We start from the raw sequence: 24,549 nt of genomic DNA, 5'->3' as shown, positions 1-24,549 counted from the left end.
ACAGGAGTGCAATAATTGCTGAATTTTCTAAAAGCAGTTGCTTAGCCACATAGCACAGGGAGATCAGCTCGGTGCTTTGTGACTGTGACTGCCTGGAGGGGTGTGATAGGGAGGGTGGGAGGGAGATGCAGGAGGGAGGAGATATGGAGATATATGTATATGTATAGCTGATTCACTTTGTTATAGAGCAGAAACTAGCACGCCATTGTAAAGCAATTATATTCCAATAAAGATGTTAAATAAATAAAATAAAATAAAAATACGGTAAATAAGTAAATAAATAAAAGCAGTTGCTTATTTGTGGATGGGTTTTCTGAGATCTACCTTTAGCCAATACTTATACAAATTAAGTAAATATGAATATGTTTAGATGGACAGTATGTATGTTTATTATTAAATATGTACAATCATAAATAAATAAGTCAATCATGTTTATGTATGCATACATATTCATATGTACCCAGTAACGAAACTACAGTGTATATGGGATGATTTTCATCATTCCTAAAGACATGGTTGAAAGTTTAAACCCTTGAAAACTCTTACCATAGTAACTGGACGCATAGCCATTTCAAAAGCTTTAAGTCTTAAGACGACAGTACTCGAAGCTCAAATGCTGTTCTTTTCACAGGCTACTCAGAAAGAGATTGAGAAACAGAAGGTTCACCTAAAGAGCATTACAGAGCTAGGAGAGGCCTTGAAAGCAGTTTTGGGCAAGAAGGAGACCTTGGTGGAAGATAAACTGAGTCTTCTGAATAGTAACTGGATAGCTGTCACTTCCCGGGCAGAAGAGTGGTTAAACCTTTTGTTGGTAAGAGAAGAGGCTGGAAGATTTTCAGCCCCTCTCCATCATGAGAAAGAAATTATATAAGCTTTAAATAATAGTATTTATGTTAGCAAATTCTTCAACTCCACATAAGTGTTGGCCCTTATTTCAATATCTATTTCTATAGTGTAAGATATTTTTTGCATGTTTGTATTATATTCTATATGGAGATTGCACCTAAAACTAATTTGAATGATACTACATTTTTTGTCTTTTAAAATTGTACAAAGTAGGGCAAATATTTTAAAATATTGTCTAACTAATACTATGTCATGGTATGTCTCTAAAATTAAGGAATACCAGAAACACATGGAAACCTTTGACCAGAATGTGAATCACATCACAAACTGGATCATTCAGGCTGATACACTTCTGGATGAATCTGAGAAAAAGAAACCACAGCAAAAAGAAGACATGCTTAAGGTAGCAACTAAACTATTATGAAAAGTAATTTTCACACTGTGCAACAGTTATATCAATTATCTTTGTCCTAAAAGATACAAAGGACTTCTTAATAAGAGTGAAAAAAATCTTCCTCTCTTCCTTCCCCACCTCCTTTCTTCCTTTCCTTTCTCCTTTAATGCCTTCTTTCCTTCCCTCCCTACTTCTTTCTCAGCATTGTTCACAGACCATCTGAGTAAACAACAGGAGTCCAATCTATGGACATTTTGCCTATGCGATGTCTAAATCTTAGTAATTAGTAACAATACTGAGCTTACATAAAACTGAATTTTTCATTCTTAACTATACGTAAACTAAACATGGCTTCGTGTTCTCTCTTTTTGGTATTGAAACTGATTATTAGGACATCCTAAGCTGTCTTTCTCAATGGCAACTTAGTCTTTACTTTAAAAAAAAAATGGTTCCTGTAAAAGGATATGAGGGGTATAATGTGCAAATGTAACTTACTGATGCTATAATACCTCTATTTGATGACAGTTTTTTCAGTTAAATAGGAAGAATTGCATTTGAAGAAGTCTCATATAAATTAAACAATGCCTTTGTTTTGTTGAAATTTTCAATAATTTTGACTAGTGGATTACTATTTAAAGAATGCTTAAAAATTGTAGTTTCTGTCTATACAATTCATTTGTTTAGTTTTTATGAAATTGATATTTTCTAAGGATTGCAATTCCTTTTTAATGAAAAACTGTAAATGTATTTCAGGCTGTCCCCCAGAAATATTTACCCTATTGTCTGTACCTTATTTTACTCTTCCTTCTCCTTTGATGTATAGGTAAGGGATGTTCCTTCAGGGTCTTTGGAAAAATAGGAACTGAGTTATTTCACTTACAGCCTCTCCAACCCCTTGAGTCAGACAGAGCTTTCCTCAATCCCTCTGTCTGTGACACAGAATTCTTATCTGTTAGAAAATCCATTTTTTCCATGGCAATCGATATGATAAAGAAAAAGGAACTTGTAAGTACTCAGAAGGAATAGAAAATTGTTCTTCAGCTACCTTCCTTCCTAAGCACATATTCAGGTTGTTCCACAGCTTTGAAATTCAGGAAAGATAAAATAAGACTAAATATAAAATACTATAATTGTTGCCAGCAACATAGAATAGTTGTTTTCCATAGCAAAGGAAAACATCCCTTGTCCTTTTTCAGACTAAGGAATTACTTTCATTAAACATAGATCATACGTAACCAAGGAGAGTGACCTATTTTCCTGAGGTCACACACATTCTCACTCTACTCCTATTTTATGGAAGTTGGCTTTTTACTCCCTCCATTTTCTCTCCATGTGCTCTTTCTCTTTCTCTCTCTTTCTCTCCCCCTCTCCCTCGCTCTTTCTTTTGCTTTCTCACTCTTTCGCTCTCTTTCAACTTCCATTTAATTACTAACTTTAAGCCCTGTCTCTTGCTCACGGAATATAGCGTTTAAAGGCTGAAATGAATGACATACGCCCAAAGGTGGACTCCACGCGTGACCAAGCAGCAAACTTGATGGCAAACCGCGGCGACCACTGCAGGAAAGTAATAGAGCCCAAAATCTCAGAGCTCAACCATCGATTTGCAGCCATTTCTCACAGAATTAAGACTGGAAAGGTAGGAAGATCTGCTCCAAGGTGGAAACTAGTGATAAATGATCTCTTGCGAAGGTTGCGCAGTACCCTGAAGGGGGCAAGCAACCCTCACAGCAAGGTTTTCAAAAGGAAAATGAAGGCCAAAATGTATTTGAGGAAATTTTACCATTGAATCTCATGGGAGATCAATATCTCTCCCTTTTTCCCTCCCTACCCCCTGTATCCCTCTCTCTCTGTCATTTTGTTTTCCGTGGCACAGCTCGTCTAGAACTGCATTCTGCACTGGTTTACATATGTACTTTCAGGGGTAACCTGCAGCACAGTAACAAATAGCATGCCGCAGGCCAACAGCAGCAACAACAAAAAAGCACAAAAGACATAATCTAAAGAAAGCACTACCGACATATTTTGCCAAATATAATATTGCTTGTGTGTGATATGGAAGAAATACCCAAAATGAGGTCTTGTACATCTCCTGCATGATGTAGGATTTCTGTACATCTTTGCTGGTTGTGCACATGTGTGTATGTGTGTGTATTTTAACTTGCTCTTGCTAGTTGCCGATACTTACTGTGATAAAATCCATTAGATTATCATGACATGCAAACCATGAAGACAAATAATTGCAAAGCTTGTATATCCTAATTTTTGTAATTTTATATGTCTATTTATATTTATTCTATTTAATGAAGAACCAGGGTATATGGAACTTTTGCATGATAACCCTTTATATTTGTGTAACATTTAATGAAGGGAAAAATCTTATTTAATAGGTAGCTTGCAAAAATATATAAACACAGTATTATCGAATTTGAACTCTTTGGCGAGTATCAAAATGCAAGGAATTACCTCCCAAATTTATAAAATGTAGTTTGACACATTTTTCAATACATATGATATGCTTTCAAATACAAAAATGTATGTAAAAGAAATATATGTGTTTACATATACAGATAATTGCTAGAAATAATCTTAAATGAGAATAACATTATTGAAATATTTGTGAGAAAATGCGATATGTCAGGTAAGTTTTGATTCCTGGAAAAATAGGAGAATACATTTGAAAAATTATTTTGGTAATTATGGACACCCAATAATAGCATGGTTTAAATCTTCTAAGGCATTACTTTGTATCACTGTTATATATAATAGTACATATATAAAGGAATTCCTAAAATATCTGGAAATGTGATATGAATTTTAAATACTTTATTGCATGTGAAACATAGTTACTCTTCAAAACTCGCCTTCCCAAAGCAAAAAGGTATTAGCTTACCTTAATTTGTTGCTCTTGTTTGTAATAGTTAACTAATTAGTTCTACTCATTTATATATGAAGTAATCCTCACCTGAAAAACATCCGACAGATTCTAAAATTTTATTTTTAGTCCATAGTTGTTTTTTGTAAGAATTTACTCTGCTGTTTAAACAGACAATTGTTTTCACTTCTGGAGATATCATTAAATGGGTAATATCTAAACAACCAAAACTTATTTTAGTCATCTGAAAGATGAATGCTAATACTTCATTACTAAGTTTTGTATTCTTCCCATTATACTTTTTAATAAATCACTGAGCTAGAGTATATTTAAGAGTAAACAGGGTATTCTTTTCTTGATTTTTTTCAATGGTAGATTGAGATACACTATGTCAAAAGACTGTGACTTGTAGGTATTGAAAAATGAGTAGAAGTCATCATGCACCGTAGAAACTGACAAACATAGCATGGCCAAGAGAAGTTTGTGAATTGTCATTCTATATTCTGTACGAATGTGTCAGTATACTTCCAGATATCATGCATCAGGTGAGCCATTTGATGTATTTCTTTTATCACCCATACTGAAGAAAAGCATAAAAGATTTTAAATCAATATTTCAACTATACATTAATTGATGACAATCACATTTTTACTTTTCAAAGCATTCCTTTTCCTCTAAATTCATAGAGATGACTGAATGCAATAGTTGACCCCATTTGGGGGCTTTGAAGAGATAATTAAGCTCTATCATCATGATGAAACAGAAAATATGGAGTTAAAGCATACCTGACATTTTGCTTGTTTATCATTGCATTCACTAACGGTATTGAGTGTCCATTGTGCTAGTGAGTATGGGAATATACAGGATGTTTAAGATACTTGCTTAAAAATATATATCTACAAACACAAGTTTAAATACTTATTGCAATCATATAATATGCTTAACACTAGTACATCTTCATGGGGGTGTACAGTTAATGATGAGGTGGTCCCAGCAATCACATAGTGTGGTAGGAAGAACAATAGACATAGAAGATTGAATTCTGAACTTTGTCAGTATAGGCAGAACATGTGGTCTCTCTGCAATTCCATTTTCAGTGTTTATAAGATATGGGAGTTGAACTAGATAAGTAGTTTTTAAAAGGAAAACTATCCCACCCCACAAAGGAGTTATTATTTAGAACTGAGTATATAAAATGGATAAGAATAGACTTATTGGATGGGGGAATTTCTGCCCTTTTATCTTTCTGCTTCCTCTGATGAGGTTCAGGAGGTACAAGTTATGTGCATAGAACATGGTGTAAAATTTCTGGGCTGGATTAGTTAAAATTAGGACTAATTAGTTGTATTAGTCCCTGATAACTCTAAAATGTGTCTAATAATCTTTTGTTGATGCAGTGAGGAATTTAATGACTTGTATGTGTGTTTGCTTATGGAGTAGGGTAATTTTGGCAGTGCTGGAATTCTCAGGGATAGCCTTTGATCTCAAAGTCAAGTTCCTATTAGAGTAAGGCTTATGGAAGGTAAGATTGGTTTGTAATATGACATTCTTAAGGTTGAGTTTATGGGTAGTTTTCACTTAGGAGAAAAACTTGGGAGAAAATCTACAGTGATAAACAAAAGTAGATTGGGAGTGAATATGGATAGAACTCAGTTTAAAAACTAATTTCAGGATCCTTTCAAAGGTCAACTAGAAAGGGCAAATGAGTAGAGCAAAAATTTATCCTGAGAACTCACTGATAATATCTGGATTCACTATTTGGTGAATATGAAGTCTGTGTCCTTCAAGGACTGTTCATGACAAGAAATTCCAAAATCCAGAAAGCAGTGTACATTGGGTTCCTCGGTTTAGATTGGCTGAGAACTTGTCCATCAGATGCAGTTCTCAGCAGTGGTAATTTTAACTATCAGTGAGGAGCAGTGTGGCGAGAGGAAAAAAATTCTTAACTTCAAGCCACAATACTTTGAGTGTGATCTTGGATTTGACCCTTTACCTCACAGAATCTCATTTCCATCCAGAAAAGCAATAAGATTATGCCTGTCTTATCTTAACCTCAAGATTGTGGTGAGGATCAAATGACCTAAGATATGTAAAAGCATACATTGAAAAAATCTATAAATTATTATAATTATATAAAATGGTGAAAGTAATATCAATAATTATTGTTATCATTATATATATATTAGACTTAATGGCCAAATTTTGAGGGTTAAGATGGAAATTGATGGGGAAAAGAAATGGAGGAATAGCTGATTTCTCTTTCTGGTCTGTGCTGGAATGGGTAGGGACCAAGAAGATGTGTGTTTGCTATTTCCATTGCAAGGGCCAGCCTTATAGATCATCGAGTGGACCAATTTAAGAACTGGAAAGTTCTGCTTGTCCCAAATAGGGCCCATAAAATACATGAAATTCTATCTTTTCTCATTTCATTTAAGTTAATCAGCAGTATCTTATGGCTTTGAGAAAGCTTAATCTCTCCTAATATGTATGAAATCAATTTGAGAAAATGGCAGTTTTGATGGGGAGGGTCAGAGTTATAAAAACGAATCAGGCATAATTTCAGAACCCTGGGTAAAGTTGATGGAATCATTGGGGAAAGACACCACGACTCAACTCTTTCTGATTTAGGGCATCTGAACATGGTGGCATAGCATGGTGGTGTTTGAGGGGGATACTATCAGCAAAAGAAAGTGACAGGAGACAGAAGCATAGAAGGGGAAATAGGAAGGCAAAAGTAAACAGACTACTTAGTCTTGTTGCTTATGGCACTTCTACCCATCTCCATCTTCTGAAAAGCCAAGTTGGAGAGGAGAGTCAGCAATTTGGGAGAGATGATATTTGAGGCAGATCTTCTAATAATTTATGCTTAATTCAATACTCAATGAGGAGTTCTTGATTTTTTTTTTCATGCACTGTTGAAAGATTAGCCGTGCAGTGGTTGTGAAGAGAATTCAACTGAATAATGGCAGGAAGTAGGGAAACCAATTAGGAAGCTATCACAATAGTCTAGATGAGAAACAGTGAGTAGCTCAAATAAAGGGGTATCTGTGGGAATGGAGAGGAAGTGACAGTCTACAGCAGTGACTCTCTAACCTTTGTGTACTTGGAGGAACTGTTAAAACACAAATTGCCCTCCCCTCCCCCCCTGCCTGAAGACTAAGACTCAGTAGGCCTTGGGTAGGCCTGATAATTTGCATGGCTAACAGGTTTTCGGGTGATATTGATGCCAATGATCTAGAGACCATACTCTGAGAACCACTGGTCTAGAGACATTGAGAACTAGCCTAGAGTTAAATTATCATATATGAGGGCCAAGAAGGTGATGAACTGAAAACTGACTCAGGATTCAATACTAATTGAGTCCAAAAGGCTGCCTATGAGTCTCAGAATAAAATTTGCATCAAGATATATTCGTCACATTGTAATACTTAGCTTTAAAAGCATGTTGAGTCAATAGACCTTAGCTGTATCCTATTAATATAGGCAACTACTTTCTAACAAAATATTATGAGACATACACATAATTTGCTTAGTTAGATTGTGTTCTCTTCTAGAGATTTAGAAATATTTCACTTTCTTTGGAGCTAAAATGTTACATTATTGCCCGTGCAATTGGTACTAACCAAAAGAAAGGTGAACTTGTTTTCTGTGTCTTCATTCTTTATTAAGATTTATGTGCCGTTGGATATTATATACAATATATTCCTTAATTTCTATATGGGCCTTAAATTTGCTTTCGAAATCCGTGTAGCAGTATGTGTACGTATGTGTGTGTATATATATGTGTGTGTGTATATATCAATATGTGTGTGTGTGTGTGTGTGTATAATTATAACATGGGATTTGAATGGTCTGCCATCATATATGTAAATATAATTTTATTGCTATAATATTTATAAAATGTCAAGATTTTGATCTCCAATCAGTCCAATCAGTGTTAGCAGGTGTAAAAGTAATCATTCTTTGGATCAGAGACTATATATATATATACACACACACACACATATATATGTATATGTATACATACGTATATATAAATAAATAAATAAATAAATAAATATATATATATATATATATATATATATATATATATATGGCTGTGAGAGAGCCAGTGAGTTTTTCATTTAGTGTACAATATATCAGGAAAAAATACATGGTTGGGTCTAATTTTATCTTAAGTAGTAGCTTTAGATGTGAAAAGTAATATATAAATAATTTAAGGATAGTTTAGACAGGTATTGTGACTTTCCCAAGCATCAGTGGGAAATAAGTAATCCATCTAATGAATGTCACCTAGGATGTCAAAATAAGATTCATTGGATTTGAGAATTTTAATTGAAACCTAATTTTCAATAATCAACTTTATCAATACAGATATATTGATCTTTTTCCCCTTCATAGTCTATTTCTAATTTAACACCTTCTCTGACAGAAGAGAGCATGGTCTGTTAGCTGGTATAGTTACTCTTATTATATAAATATATTTTTAGTAAACTTTTCTACAAAGAAATTATTTAAAAAGTCATAGATGAAAACTTAGGTAAAGATCTATAGGCATCACATGATTTGTAGAGCATTACATATGTAATAATCACAGCTACAATCCTCAAGTAATAGTAACAGATTAATACCCAAACTTTGTGTTACTCTACCTGCTAATTTTATTTCACTGAAATAAGTTAACCTAGCAACAGAATTTCTATATTAACAACATTTTTGCATGTTTATAATTTTCTATCCCTAGAACAGGTTAGTTCTGTTGGAACTTTGATAACACATTACTTTTGTAATTATTTACAATGTTTCCAAAGTAGATGTTAATTGAGTTTGGTGCACAGTGTCATTTGCTACAACTAACTGGGTCTTATTAACATGACATTTAAAATGATTAAAGCTATTTGGTGATTTCTGATCATGATCTTTTATAAAGGAAAATGATTCCTCCGATCAATCAACAAATGTAAAAGTAATCATTCCTTGGATTGGAACTTTCAGATATTTATAGGAGGCTGTGAGAGAGCCAGTGAGTTGCCCAGGTTCTCACAGTTAGATAGCCTGGTTAGAAAACATTAGATCCTAATTCATTGCTTTGTCCACTCCATCATGCTGACTCTCAGCATACATTGTTATATCTCTATTTGTATCATTAGATATTTATTGTTGGTCTATTATGTGTTAATATAAGCATGTCCAGTTTCACTTAAAACATAATGATTTCAGTACTTCTTTGTATTAAAAATAACTATAATTAAACAAAAACCAGAAATGAGAGAGGGAGAAAGGAAGAAAGAAAAAAGATAAGAAAAAAATAGAAAGTTGTCCAAAATGTTAAATGTTTTAATTCATCTGTCTCCCCCATATATTTTATAGTTAAATCCTTTCTTCTTCTATTTCAGTTGCTACTACTAAACTCATGTAATCGTGAGGCAGAAAAATATTCCAAGTTATTCTCAATAAAAAGTAGAAAGTGGGATGATTATTGAACCACCAACATATCTTAACCAATCAGTGTATTTTGTATCCAATTCTGAAAAGTGTGACCATAAAATTAATCTCATCATTTCAAAACCAACAGAGACGTACTGGGTAATGTCTCTTAATCAGCCTTACAAATTTGGGAAGTTACCACAATTTCACATTTTTATCCTCACAGCATCAAAGATAAGCCAATACCTTACCTAATATCAAAGAATGCAGCCAATGAAATGTCACTTACCCAAGTCAATTTGTTTTATCTTTAAAATTATTTCTTATGTCCCTTGGAGCTTGCTCTTTTGAATTTAAAATAAGTGAATGAATAAATTTATAAACTACTTTATCTGATTATCTTCGTTTTAGATAGGTCTTTCCAATACACTTATTTCTCTTTGTAAGTTTTCTTTCCAGATATTTTGATTTGAAATAACTCTTCATATCATATCTTTTCTGTATTATAGGATGTTACTGGTCCTTGAAACTTTATTCATTTAGGTTTCCATGAATTATTCTTATTTAATTTTTTCTATACCAATATTGTAATGATTAATAAATTTTCAAAGCTGCAGAATGGAAAGAGGAGACTGATTTGAAGCAATTTTAAATCAGTCTGTACCATTTAGAATATTAATTTTCAATTTAGATTTTAGTGTGATTTGAATGTAGTGACCATTTATCATAATTACTGAGATTACATAGTCCATATTAACAAATGTTTACTTTACTGTCTGTGTAAACACAGTCATTATTATGTTAGTGTATCTATGCCCATTAGAGTAATATTTAACCAAAAGAAAGCTTACATTTTAAAAATGATAAAGTGTATCTGAGTAATCTTGAATGCTTCCAATTTACAATGAATCAATCTGTAATTGATTTGCTTTTTTCAGTCTGTTGTTGTTTGTTAACTTGTTATATAAGTCACCTTTAATGCTAAAACTTTAACAAAGCCTTAAATTTCATTAATCTTAAATCATGCAGCAAAGCACAATTATTAGCTGTTAAGCAATCTGAAACCACATTAAAAAATCAAGGAAAACAAAGTGTTGTCTTTCTCAGTTTCTCTCTCTTCTTTCTTTTGTGTCCGTTTATCTATCTGATTATTAAACTTGCCTATGTTTTACTTTATTTGTATTTTGTATGACTTCACAGTCATGCTAAAGCTCTTAAGATGAAAAGGTAAGTAAAAATTAGATTGTATAAAACCTATGCCTGGTTTATACTTTCTCCTGCAATATTATAACTTTTTTTGATTATTTTCTATGTATTTTAAGACCTATATTGTGTGTACTGTCTAACGTGTGATTTAATTGTGATTCTAGCTCTTCTTTGGTCATATACTTTCTTTAAAGTCAATAGAAGTAATGTATGCAAAAGTTAAGCTGATTTATCCACCATTGATTTGTTTCTTCAAATAGTTTGTCATAATTCTGAATCAAAGAGGCAGGCATTATATACTTTATATGGCTTAAACTTGGATGATTCAAGAGTGAGCTATTAAATTATGGATGTTTGCTTACTATTCATTTATTTTTTTAAAATTTCATAAGCATTACAAAGACAAAAAGACCAAAGAATGACATGTGAAACTTTTATTGGTCAGAAAAGTCATGACCTAATGGTGAGCCAGTGAACTCTTAAGGAAAAGCAATTAAAATTTCCCAACTCCTTGAAGAATATTAATCACATGGATGTCAAATGGCTGGTCTGATCCTGCCAATAGAATAGCCTAAATAACTGAGTTGAATAGTTATGGTTATTTTGGTTATAAAATTAGTTACTGGTTAATTTGATTTATTGGATGTTCTAAAATTAGTAATTGATATAATAAACACGTTTTATGTTTAAAAAATGAGTTCCTTTTGCTATGGAAAATACAGAATAGTATAAGATGTATTCCCAGCTTCAGGGATTAAAAATCTACTGGGGAGACAAAATATAAACCCTTGAAAGTCAAACAATATTACATTCAAATATGTAATAGATACTGCAACACAACCTAGGATTATACGTAAATGAGGAATAGAGACTCCCAATACAACATCTCAAACCCATTCCCATAAATTTTCCTATCCCTAGAGGGCTTTCTGAAAATTCCTCTATGAAAACATCTGGGTACAAGTGAATGAGATGGACATTATAAGAATTATCTAAATCCGCTAAAATTTACTAAATAAAGCATCAGCATTTTGACTCCTATTAGTAAGACATTACTCCTGTGACATATTTCATACTAATAATGAACTATTGGTTCTTTTCAATGTCGTCGTCATAGCAGTTGTTATTGATCTGTACTGTCCAATAAGGTAGCCACAGGACTACATATGGCTATTGAATATTTGAAATGTGGCTACTCCAAATTAAGATGTGCCATAAGTGTAAAACACAGTGGGTTTTGAAATCTTCATATGAAAAAATGAAAGTAAAATATCTTATTAATAATTTTATATTGATTATAGGTTTATATAATAATATTTTGGACATATTTGGGAAAAAATATAATTAAATCCATCTGATTATTTTTACTTTTTAGTATGGCAAGTAGAACATTGAAAATTACATATATGACTTGCATAATATTTCTATATAGCTGCATAGCTACAGTAAACAAAGCCCTTTGAATTTAGAGGAGAGAATTTACTGTAAATTGATAAAATTTTAGGGAAGTATTCATGCAAAAACTGTCTTATTTCTAACTTATACGCTAATACATCATCATCCTACCTGTGCTTATGTACTTTCAGCAATGAGAAACTCACTTCTTTAAAATTTAGTGCTTTAAAAAGACAAAAAAAAAATTTGCAACACTAATTAGTTGTTCCTATATTAAACTAAAATTCAGACTCCAAGTAATTTCTCCCCATTGACTCTAGTTATTCACTTTGGAACCACACAGAATAATTAAAATCCCTAATCTGCATAATGGTCTTATTTTTTAACAAATGCATAGTAGTCTTTGATCAGGAAATCTGGACACTACACATACTACTAATGAAATCTAAGTTTGCATTATCTTGCTTTGAATAATTTATCACTTTGTACTAGTGTTTCCTAAAATCTATTCATATCTGCTTATATTATTTTTGTACCTAGTGTTATCGTGTTGTTGCTAACATTTGGCCAACAATTAATATATATCCACACATGAAGTGCTGATTACTCCAGTCTCTTCAATTTTATTTATTTATTTTTCAGTCTCTTCAATTTTATACAGAGGAAATTGTGTTATTTAAAATTCCAGATCATTCAAGATTTCCTTGAAATATTTATTCTGCTGTTCTATGATTAGTCATGTATTCAGTTAGTTTTTCAGGAAATGTTCATTTATGACTGCCTACTATGTACCAGGAATGATTCTAGGTTGAACCAGACAGGCAAATTACTCATCTTCATGGGATATTCGTGAAACTCATCCCTCTCAATGTGTGTGTTTTTGCATACTTTTTGGTCTCCAAATAATTCCTAATGAAAATACTGCACAGGGCAGAACAAGTGCAATGCCCTTTGGCATCCTCCTTGGGACCACTCTCTACATTGATGCAGATTAATTAATTAAGTTTTGTTGTTAAAGAATGATACAGCTTTACCAAACTGGAGTGTCAATTTCTCCATGTTCAACATTAGAATTTCATGATTTTGTCAAATAAGTTGTTAAAATAAAAATGCCATGTCAACAAGCATTTATTTTATCCTTCGTAAACCATATGTTTTCAAAAGAGGAAGGTCTTGACCTGAGCCAATGGATGGGTACAAATTTGAGGGGAAATAATAAGACCAATACTTATTGAGCATTTATTATATACCAAACAACATTCTAGCATACTTGATCCTCATAAAAGCTCTATGAGTTAGATATTCTTCTTATCCTCATGTTACATATAAAGAAACTGAGGCTCAAAGAGGAGAAATAACTTGCCCAAGATCCCTCAGCTGGTAAATGGTGGAGCCCAGATTCAATCTAGGCATTCTCATGCAGGAGTTTTAGGCTCTTCACCAGAAGGTTAAAAACATTCTAAGCCTTGAGGGAGAGATACCAGGAGTTTACCAATAGACCTGTAAGAAAGATTGTATTAGGACCACTTAAATAAGGCTAGAAAGGTCCTTGGGACAAGATTAGGGGAAGCCTTGACTATCATGCTGGAGTCTGGACCTTCTTTGACTTGTACTTCTTGAGCAGAGAAATACCATAATGAAAGCCATGGTTTTGGAATATACTGACCTGATTACAATGCACAGGATAGAACTGGTGAGGTGGGAAGGATTATAGCCCTGTAAGGAGGTTATTGCCTTAGCTCTTGTGTAGGGACTAGGAGAGATGGTGTCTCTGGGAAAAGAAAGCAAGTGAATCATGGTGAATGAATTGGCAAGTATTTGGTATTTATTAGACATTAGAGTGAAGTGCTGGAAAATAGCATGACTCATGTTTTAAACATGGATGACTCAGAAAAAAAATGGTCTTGTATTTACAGAACTAGCCAAGTTGATGTTGCAAGCAGTTTGGGGGAAGATAATAAGCTCATTTCTAGACATGCTGAACTTCAAGTGAGAAATCAGGTGGCTACTGAGAGTCTAGATTGGAATTCAAAAGTGAGGTCACAGCTAAAGAGGAATATTTGACAGATATTATGAAAGTTATAGTTAAGTTTTGGGAGATAGTACAATTTATTAGGGAAGGAGTATTGAGAGAGAGGTATGGGTGCCCAAGTTTTGAGCCTTTGAAACTACTATATTTGAGTATGTGGAGGAAGGATGAGCTAGAGAGGAAGCAAGTGTAGGAGTAAAACAGATAAATCTGCCTTCAAATGGACCCATGTTATTTTGACCTCCAAGTACTCAAAAAGTTATTTTAAATATTATTTATCTTCATATGTTCACAAAATCATATAGAACAATGCAGTTGCTCTTATTAAATGTTAGGAAATGTGTACAATTCAGTAACATAAATACCGTCGAATTAATATTGTGTAATTATGATTCTAAAGGCTGTTACTCTTATAATATATTGTACAATATATGATTTTAAAGTATAGAAGTACGTTTATAATACAGAGATTGAAACAACATTTACGTGCATATCTGTAATACTAGCAATCTGTACTGGTTCAAGAACATATTATGATATTTCAAATTTTAAATGTTCATTAGGATTTAAAAACTAGTATTGAAAATAAGTCCCTTTAAAAAGAGTCTATAAATCCTTTCTGGCATGTGTAGAAGTACCCAGAAGATAAGTGTTTATTCATGTTTCTTGTGTAAAAGTACCTAGAAGATAAATGTTTATTTATGTCTCTTCCTGTGAAAATTATGTTCTCACAGATAGCATTTGATGGTTCACTTCTTCATTAGTATTAGTATTAGATATTTGGTTTTTCCTTGACACTTATCCCTATTGTCCTCTAGGAGATGCTGTCTAATAAAGAGTAAGACTATGACTAGGAATGTGTTGGGGAAGAGTGGGTGGGGACCAAACTTGATGAATGCGTCATTCTGGCATTAAGACAGTGGGTGGTTCCTGAATTGGTTTTACAAGTGGAAAATGTTTAGCTCTGTAAGAAAATAAGATTTCTATTTATCACGTGTGAGTTTTCAAAAGCTGTCAGATATAAAGTATTTTCTAGTGTTTTAATGCAAAGAAATTGAATACAGGGTATAGATAATAGAATAAAGATTTATGTTATTAACTGTTTAAACTTTAAATCTTGCCTATTCTTTTGAATATATATTTGATTTTCAGTGTATTTTCATTAGTCACTCCTCTTCAAGTGGTTTCTTTAGAAAAACAAGGGATTTTAAAGTTTTTTGAGACTATGGTCATTATGAATTTCAAAATCAAAGAAACTGTGATGTTTATAAGTTTGGAAAACATATATTCAGATTTTTCATTTGAGATATTCAGGGTTCATTCTTTTGAATTTTTTTGTGCTACCAAATAAAGGATGCCTAAGGCAAACTAATGACATTTTTTTGTCTTATGGGAGCATGCCTGTCAATTCTGCCATGCTAAAAATGTCATTTAAAATATCTAAGCAGATTGCAGTGTAGTTTTTCTGAGGATAAGGAGACAATTCTGCATTTCCAACTGATGTAATGAGGCAATTTCTGTTAAGAGATATTTACCCAAATGGTATTTATATCAGAATATTTAAAATAAGATCAAATTCAACTTTAGGATATTAACAGTTAGACCAGCCAAATATATGGAAATTGACTTTTGTTGAAAAACCAGAATGATGAATTGCATTTTCTTGTATGTATGTTTGGCTCTGATGATGTTAAATGTCTTTATTTGCATCCCCAGGTACTTTCCCAGTTGTATTTCAACACTTTCATAAAATATAATATGGAAACATAATGCATGTCATTATTTTCGCAACAAGAGGTTGAACAAATGTATTTTTTGTCTTATATTTCAAATAAAAAGTAATTTTGATTTAAATTAGCACTATCTTTTTTTTTAGGCCTCCATTCCTTTGAAGGAATTGGAGCAGTTTAACTCAGACATACAAAAATTGCTTGAACCACTGGAGGCTGAAATTCAGCAGGGGGTGAATCTGAAAGAGGAAGACTTCAATAAAGATATGGTAAATTGGTTGTGATAAAATTGTGAATGAACTAGGAATGAAAATGAATAAATATTTGGAAAGAAATTAGATAACGCAAGTCTCCAACTAAATGCTCAGAGCGTACCTTGCACATTTTGTGATTCTAATGATTTATTACAAGAGCAAAGTATTCTTGTTGAACTGTCATTATGAATGCCAAATTACTATGGTATGGACATACAGGAGCACTTACAGATTCTAATAAATAGCCCAGCAATTTTGCTTTGACGTGTGCTCAAAGGACAAAATGTAATGGATGAAAAGAGTCAAATCCAAAAATAAACTAGAAACTTAATAAAAAACACAGCCATCGTAGATGACTGATATTTTGTGTCAATCCCATTTTTGGTAGTATAACATTTATTTTGGAGAAGGGGCAATTACACCTGATATAAACATTGTTTATTAAAGCTTACCACAAGGTGGTTTTATAAAAAAGTTGAACAAGTAGTGTAGTATATATCTAAAATATGTATAAATTCATGCTGCTTATTTCATGGGAATAAAAAATATATAACCATGTGGGCTATTCCCAGACTCATAACTTTCTCCTTAAGCCCTGATTAATTTCAACATGTCTTTTACGTTTCTCTCTAGCTTGAATATTTCTGCATCACATCCCTTTTCACTGACTTTTTTTTCTCCCTCCACCCCATTCTCACAGTTTCCTTTCCCCTCTCACAGCCATCACCTATATGGCATTCTTAACCTTTGCGTATATCATGCTAGAGATTTCTCAGACATGTAGCAATGCTAGCGACTTCTCAGACAGTGCTTGAAAATGATATCAAAAGGCAAATTATAAATTGTAAATAATAGGCATGTGAAGCAGTAGGAGAACCAATCTTAGTTCTCATTGGTATCAATTCTGACTTCCTGGAGCTGCCTAAATCAGTACTCCCCGTGTATGGGGTTTGGTGGCCTTGCCAACTCAGCTCCTGGAAAGAAAGACAAGAAGAGCCTTTCCAAGATGCTGAGTTACTGCTACCTCTCCTTCATGTCAAAGAAGAAACCAGAGGGCACCGAGGTGGAAAAGAGTGCTACTTACCTCTTGGGCTGTTCACCAACTCTGCCCTCTAGCTCTCAGCTGGTGTGGGGAAAGAAATGAAGTGGGAGCTTTTGTTTGTTTATTACTTTTGTCCTCAGCCCCAGGAAATGTTGCAGACTTTTTAAAGATATATTTTAAAAAGTAAGGTCTTTCACAGACTATAAACATAAATGTCTATGTTATATTATTTCATTAGACTAGTTAACTGGCAAATCTCAGGTGAAAATCCCATTTCCTCTAAAAAAATGAATAGTTCCTCAGTTGTGTGTAGAAGTTTACGTATGCATTACAGAATTAAATATGTAACATTGAATACCATGGATGATTATTCACACACATACATGTGAATTTTTAAAAAATTGTCTAATATTTGTTCTTAGTTCATCAGAGTACCTTGGGTACCATAGCAACGTGAACCTCCTTGATAGAAAGTTTTCATATATTGAATTGAAAGAAAGATAGGAAAATAGAGGTGAAAAATCACATGGTCACATATGCTACTCTATTAAACTAGCACTGATTATTCAAATAATTTTATTTCAAAGTAAATAAAAATAATATTCTTAGAGTCTAAAAACCAAAATGCATATTGAAAATGCTTAAAGTCATTTTTCTAATCCATATTTTAATACTTAATTGTATTTATTTAAAAATAACATGCATATATGACATGTTTTAGAAATTAATTAACTGCAGTATTTGGCAACAATTGAGCACATCATTTTTTACTAATGCCCTAATATTTGTTCTAAATTTGGGCATTTAGGTTATTTAAAGCAGAGGGCATTAGATAGAAATCAGTGTCCATTTAAAATAACGTATTTTCACTTAGGAGTGTGTGTTAAAATGTTAAGCTTTGTTGTCATCTCACACACGGCAACATCTGTATTCCTCTGTGAATTAGCATTATAAATGGCAAGTTTAGTTTGCTTCTCTCAACTTTTTTAATTTCTAGAAATGCACTAAAAATCAAAGCCAAAAGAATGCTTTCATAGCAGTTCACTTGTCTGAAATGTTAAAGTACCTTATTCCCCCATCTTCCTACATATGACTAATCACATGTGTCCTTTTGAACTAGGCAGGAGGAAACTTACTTCTTTTAAAAGTTAAAGTACAACATATAAAAGAAAAACTATGAGTGCAGTATCTTAGGATACTGAAAGTTTTAAATTGGATTTTTTTGTGTTTAAATAACGTTTTATTATCTCTGTTAACGATGTACAGCTTTCTTAAAACCAAAATGAAGACTGTACTTGTTGTTTTTAATCAGAGTGAAGACAATGAGGGTACTGTAAAAGAATTGTTGCAAAGAGGAGACAACTTACAACAAAGAATCACAGATGAGAGAAAGCGAGAGGAAATAAAGATAAAACAGCAGCTGTTACAGACAAAGCATAATGCTCTCAAGGTATTAGAGCTAAAATTATAATATACCTTGCCTGTGTTTTTATTTTTTCATGTGAAGGGTAAAACTCTTGTGCATAAATAAAATCTTCTTAAGACTCTTAGTCACCAGAAATACATTTTTTTTCTGTTCAATGTCTGTGTTTTATTTAACATTTTTGAGTGCTGTCTTTGATTTTGAAAGATGTGTTGCTTAGAAGTTGGGTTTTTTTTTTACTGAGACAAATTTTTCTGAGTAGTAATAGAAAGATATTAACATGCATCATTCATAGTGTTCATATATTTAATTTTGTAGTATAATTTATTTTTGTAAGTTATTTTTACATTTGTCTTGAAAAACCTACTTAACTGCCAGAATAAACAACCTGTATATTTTTTAGGCTTTCTGCTTGCGATATTTTATTGATTTGATTTAGAGTAGGTCCACTTTTTTGGTAACCTAGTATTTGTTTAATACTTAATTTTTTCAGTTAACTTCATGTTGCCTTTAAGAGAGTCACTCTTTGCAACTAACTAAGCATTTATAAGTCTAATTTCATTTATATAGGAGTCCTCTAAAATAATCTTAATGTCCTTGAAGAAGAGCTGGTACTCTCATGTTAGCCAGTGATAGCGTACAGCTTCAAGTACCCGTGTGACTCATCTGGATTTGCGCAGGAAGGACAAAATAGAATATTATCTAGTATCTAGAAATAGTATCTAGAAAGTTCTTGAGAAGAGACTGGACATGTGAAGAATTTTGTGAAATAACCTTTTATTTTTTTAATGTACTTTTCAATATTCACTATTTGCATGCATGGCTGATTTTTCTAATACTGTTAATTGCTGAGTTTTTCATTGTAAATCACTCTTTTAGAGCTATGTAGCCATGTAGGTGGATCCACCTTGTAGGTGGATAGAGTCTGCTTTCTATATGCAAATAGGAGTATAAAACCTTTTCCCATATAGTCAGACAAGCAAATAAACACTGCTGAGAATGTAATTACACAATATTGTGCCTGCAGGGAATCCACAAGGAAAGTCTAATTGGCCAGCAGATTTTCTGAAGGTAACTGCTGATAAATATAGTAACTAGAAAAGGCCTCTTCCCAGAGGGAGTGCAAGATGTGCTCAGAAAATGTGCTCAGAAAATCAGAAAGCTGTGTAATTCACACGCTTCCAACTGTGACCAAGCTTTTAGAAGCATCTACACTGGTCATATGATATGTGTCCTACTGAACAGCAGTGTTTAATGGTTATCTGGCATACCTGTAAAGAAATCTCTGTAATGTCTCTTAATACCTTTACACATTACACATCACCTTGTGCTTAGGAAATAAAAAGAGTTTCAGATTTTATGACCACAAGGCCTTTCTCTTGGCAAAGATGTGAGTTGTGTCACCAGTAAGGCATGGCTCAACTCTCATTCACGTGGCTGTATCTTGGTACCTTTGAAAAAAGCAGCATTCCATCTGGCTCATCCTAGGCATTTAATACCTCCACAGGAGCTTTAGAAATTCAACTAAAAATGTAAACTGTAGTAAATTTTACATCCTCAATTTTAAACAAAATGCAGAATGAAATCGAGATCATTTTTGCAAATATATGTTAAACGTGATTAATAAAAATCTACTCCACTTGCCAAACCAATCTACCAAATTCAGTTGTTAATCTGCCAAGTAGCTTCAATTCTAGTCCTTATGAAATATTTCAAAGAAGGTAAAAACTCTCCAATGCAATGAATATTTCAGCAGTCCTTTGATATTCATTATTTTCTTTGGCTCCAGCTATATCTGTACGTGAAACCCTAATTGCTACTGCTCTGAAGAAATGAAAGCTGTATCCTGAGCTCTTATGTTCCCTTGTGTTATCGTAAAATAGCATTACAACAAATTCTATTAATCATGGAAGACATTGGGTGGTCTTGTAAGGAGTGAGATGATAAACTTCCCCCCCTTTGTTGATTTAGTAAGCAGTCACCCTTATTTATCTCATCAGGTTGATTGGAAACCATGCACTTTCCCTTTTCTTTTCTAAATATTTTTTATCATTTTGCATTTGGATTTGATATGATGAGAAAAAGTTTGCCATAACATTTAAATTGTAATTTTCATGTACACTCACAGGTATACATTTTTCACACTTGAATATATATAGCCTGAAGCAATTTATATGCTAACTAAGAACACTTTATATTTCTAATCACAAAATATTAATGGCCTATGAAACTATTTTATAGAGTTTTAAGATCATGAATGTAAGTTGCTTGGCTATATAAATTTAAAATTTTTAACCTAGGGCTGAAGATATCAATTTTGGAATTTTTACCTATTTTAAAATTCAAATACAAACTCAATAAGTTTGTACAAGTATGTAGTTAACTCAGTTGAATTCACATATTAAATTATTTCACATAACACAATAATTTAGTTGACTCATTAAGAGTTAATTAAATGTGAAAAAATTTCTAAACAAGTTTGAACATGCTAAGAGAAAATACTTGAAGTGGGTTGTTCAGGTTTCTTAGCTTCATGTACATGGGTCCTGTCACATGAATACATAATTTAATCATCTATTTGTATGTTTAGCATTTAAATGTGAATTTAACTGAAACTGAACAAGAAGATGAGGGACCCTAATTATTTTTAAATGACTACAGCCAGAAGTGTAATATACTTGTATATTGATATTTTAATAATGTCTGCACCATGAACAGGATTTGAGGTCTCAAAGAAGAAAAAGGGCTCTAGAAATTTCTCACCAGTGGTATCAGTACAAGAGGCAGGCTGATGATCTCCTGAAATGCTTGGATGACCTTGAAAAAAAATTAGCCAGCCTACCTGAACCCAGAGATGAAAGGAAAATAAAGGTAATGTTGTTTTAGAATGTCAATCCCAGATTTTGTTGCTACAGTTTAATTTATTTAACTTAACCTGTATGGATCATTTTTGAAGTGTTGATGTTGTTTCCACTATTAGTGTTCTCCCCGATTTGATGTATTTCTTTGTATTTTTTTGTTTGTTTTAGTAAATGTATTGTATAAGTGTTTTTCAATTGACATAATGTTGAACGAATAAAATGTTTTATTCTTACACAATGTAAAATGAATTAAGAAATGTCATATGTTTTCTGGTAAAATTGTAATTGACTCTGTGTATCTTTGTTCCAGATGAACAAATGACTTATCGGTATATGGACAACTTCTATCTCATGTTAGCACATTCATTTCATCAGAGCATCTTCACACATCAGTGTCAAATCTTTATAGATTTATTTGTTGCATATTGTCTGAAGATGTTTTTTCTGTTATTATTTTACACTCTTTATTTTGCTTCATTCTCTGTTGAGTTCCTCAAAACTCTAAAAAGGAAATAAATTACTTATTCACTTACCCTCTAAATTATATTCTATATGGATGGTCCCTAAGAAATGATGAATAATCACTGCAATTTGGGTCAGCCCCAAAACACTAGAGGAATTGAGAAGAAAAAAACTGTTAGATCAATTTCAGTATTTTCTCAATTAGAATATCTAAAACTGAGCATTCAAAAGATAACTGAAATAATATTTGGATTCTTGGGTGAAGATGACAGTGATGGCTTCCATACTTATAAATTATGAAAAGTGACAATAAAATGACAACAGCCTATGAAATTTCTGGGACAGGTATGTGCTGCTTATAGGTTGGTTAATGTGGTTAGCTAACTGCCCTGGGCCCTGTATTGGTTTTGCTCAATAGGAAATTGATCGTGAGTTGCAGAAGAAGAAAGAGGAGCTGAATGCAGTGCGTAGGCAAGCTGAGGGCTTGTCTGAGGATGGGGCAGCAATGGCAGTGGAGCCAACTCAGATCCAGCTCAGCAAGCGCTGGCGGGAAATTGAGAGCAAATTTGCTCAGTTTCGAAGACTCAACTTTGCACAAATTGTGAGTTGTTACTGGCAAACCTACATATGTGTTTGCAACTACTACTCTAATAACAGAGGCCTACTAACCAATAGAAAAAAATCTGGGTGCAATTTCAAAGTGCTAATATGCAATCTGAAAGTGAGTAGTTCCCCCTCACTTTGGGCTTCTGTAACACTAGTGGTTAATTTTTCAGGTTAAAAACATAATCCCTTAACATATCATAGGAAACAGCCCCCTTATCAAAAATGAAAAATACATCTTAATTTCTTTTGCCACATCATTTTTTCATAACACTGGAAATGTGAATTTGTCAATTTATCATACATTTACTTTATTTCAGCGTCTAATCCAAAAATATGTATTGCTTTCCTGAGACCATCCCATGCTAATTTTACTTTCTTAATGTATACATGGTAAATAATAAATCTTTTGTGAAACAACTTCTTATACCAGCTTGCACAAGGCCTTCTTATCTCATTGACTTATAGAATAATAGCTTAGTCCTCATACCTCGCTTAGCTACTCAATGGGTTAAAAGGCTTATTAGAAGGATTGTATGCCTAGTAAGATTGTTAATAATTGATAGCAGGTTGAAAAACATCAAATATTGTTACTACTGAACTATTATAAGCCAAAAGGAAAAGAAACAACTGCTCTTCTTTCTTTCAAACAACTGGATGGAAATTTTGTGATTCTCTCTTTAAAAACACAATCCATAATCGTAAGCTTGGTCTTTTTAGCTCTTCATCTGTAGTAGGGAATAAACCATAGGGATTTTCTAACAGGTACATTTTTGTTCCTATTCTGAGATATTGTAAAGTGAAGCAGAATGGTCACCACTCTGTCATTATGCAAAGACAGTGCTCCTCACAAAACCAGGGTCTGAAAGTCTGGAAAATGAGGCTTTGTAATTATGTTAGGTCGACTTACATGAAACCAACAGATATTCAACCCTTTTTGACCTATGTTAATGACAATTGCATTCGTTTCAACCCATAGGTGAGAGTTTCTTGGGAATTTCTTCTGTGATGTTGTTGATTCCATTTAATACGGGGTAAATGTTTGAATATGTCTTAAACAATTAATATAACTTTATTTTATAAGCATATAATTTTGTTAATGTTGCTTATTAACCAAGGGGAAAAAATACTGCATATTGTTACTTCTTTTAACGTGTTAGAAAAATCCATGAATACACTGTTTTCTAAGGAATCCAGTACCTTAAGATTTAATAGTAGCTGAATATTCTGAGAAATTGGAAGTAGTAACGTAAGGTATGTTGAAACTATATTACATTTAAAGTCCAATTCTAACTCATTGCACGTTTCAGCCTATTATCCTTCATAGTAGATATTATGAGCATAATATGTCATAAATCACTCAAGCTTACACTAACAGAAAGCCTGTGTCTGTGGATGCAAAATGAATTGAAAGATTAAGGCAACGATAAAGAAAATTTAAGTAAAATATTTTTGCCTCGATTTAATACATCATTTAAGGCCTCCACTTTGAATTATCTTACTACTCACTATTTTCTCCATTCCAATTTCCCCCATATCTTGACACACCCAGGATTAATTTTTCTTTTACAACTTAGTCAAGGTAAGTTATTAACACTTTATAGTTAAATAGACACAGGATCAAAAATCTCCATAAACAACTCACTTAAAATGCCATTGTGTCCTTGCACATAATAGGCTCTAACAAATATTTGTAAAACGTAATAATGATTGGTGAAATAAAGTAAGGATAAGTGAACCAGTATGGAATTTTTAAAATAAATTATAGTAAGATACTATAATATATTTTCTTCATAAAACATTTCTTCTTGATTTTATATCTGAAGGATCCAAAATTCATAAGGTGCCTTGCTTGGGGAAAATATTTTTATGTTAACTTTTAATTTTCCATGATAATAGAAGCAATAACAATATGCATGAAGAATAATCCATTTACTATTATAATTATATTTAGCTTTGGATTTTTATTAGACCTGAAAGATGATACAGATGGATAGACAGACAG

The 24,549-nt window shown here is 32.8% G+C and overlaps 1 protein-coding gene across 1 annotated transcript in view; it reads left to right on the top strand.

The window, feature by feature from the left end:
* The window catches only part of DMD (dystrophin), a 2,251,544-nt gene that overhangs the window by 965,629 nt on the left and 1,261,366 nt on the right, over window positions 1-24,549 (top strand). The window contains exons 35-41 of the mRNA XM_049704774.1: window positions 632-811; window positions 1,121-1,249; window positions 2,706-2,876; window positions 16,046-16,168; window positions 18,508-18,645; window positions 21,337-21,489; window positions 22,360-22,542. Coding sequence (XP_049560731.1) covers window positions 632-811; window positions 1,121-1,249; window positions 2,706-2,876; window positions 16,046-16,168; window positions 18,508-18,645; window positions 21,337-21,489; window positions 22,360-22,542 — 1,077 coding nt within the window. The remainder of the gene's footprint in view (window positions 1-631; window positions 812-1,120; window positions 1,250-2,705; window positions 2,877-16,045; window positions 16,169-18,507; window positions 18,646-21,336; window positions 21,490-22,359; window positions 22,543-24,549) is intronic.

The sequence above is a fragment of the Orcinus orca genome, chromosome X (assembly GCF_937001465.1).
Source record: "Orcinus orca chromosome X, mOrcOrc1.1, whole genome shotgun sequence".
In the NCBI taxonomy this organism is placed as follows: Eukaryota; Metazoa; Chordata; class Mammalia; order Artiodactyla; family Delphinidae; genus Orcinus; species Orcinus orca.
The sequence above is the reverse complement of the archived record's forward strand: the minus strand, read 5'-3'. Positions and strand labels throughout refer to the sequence as shown.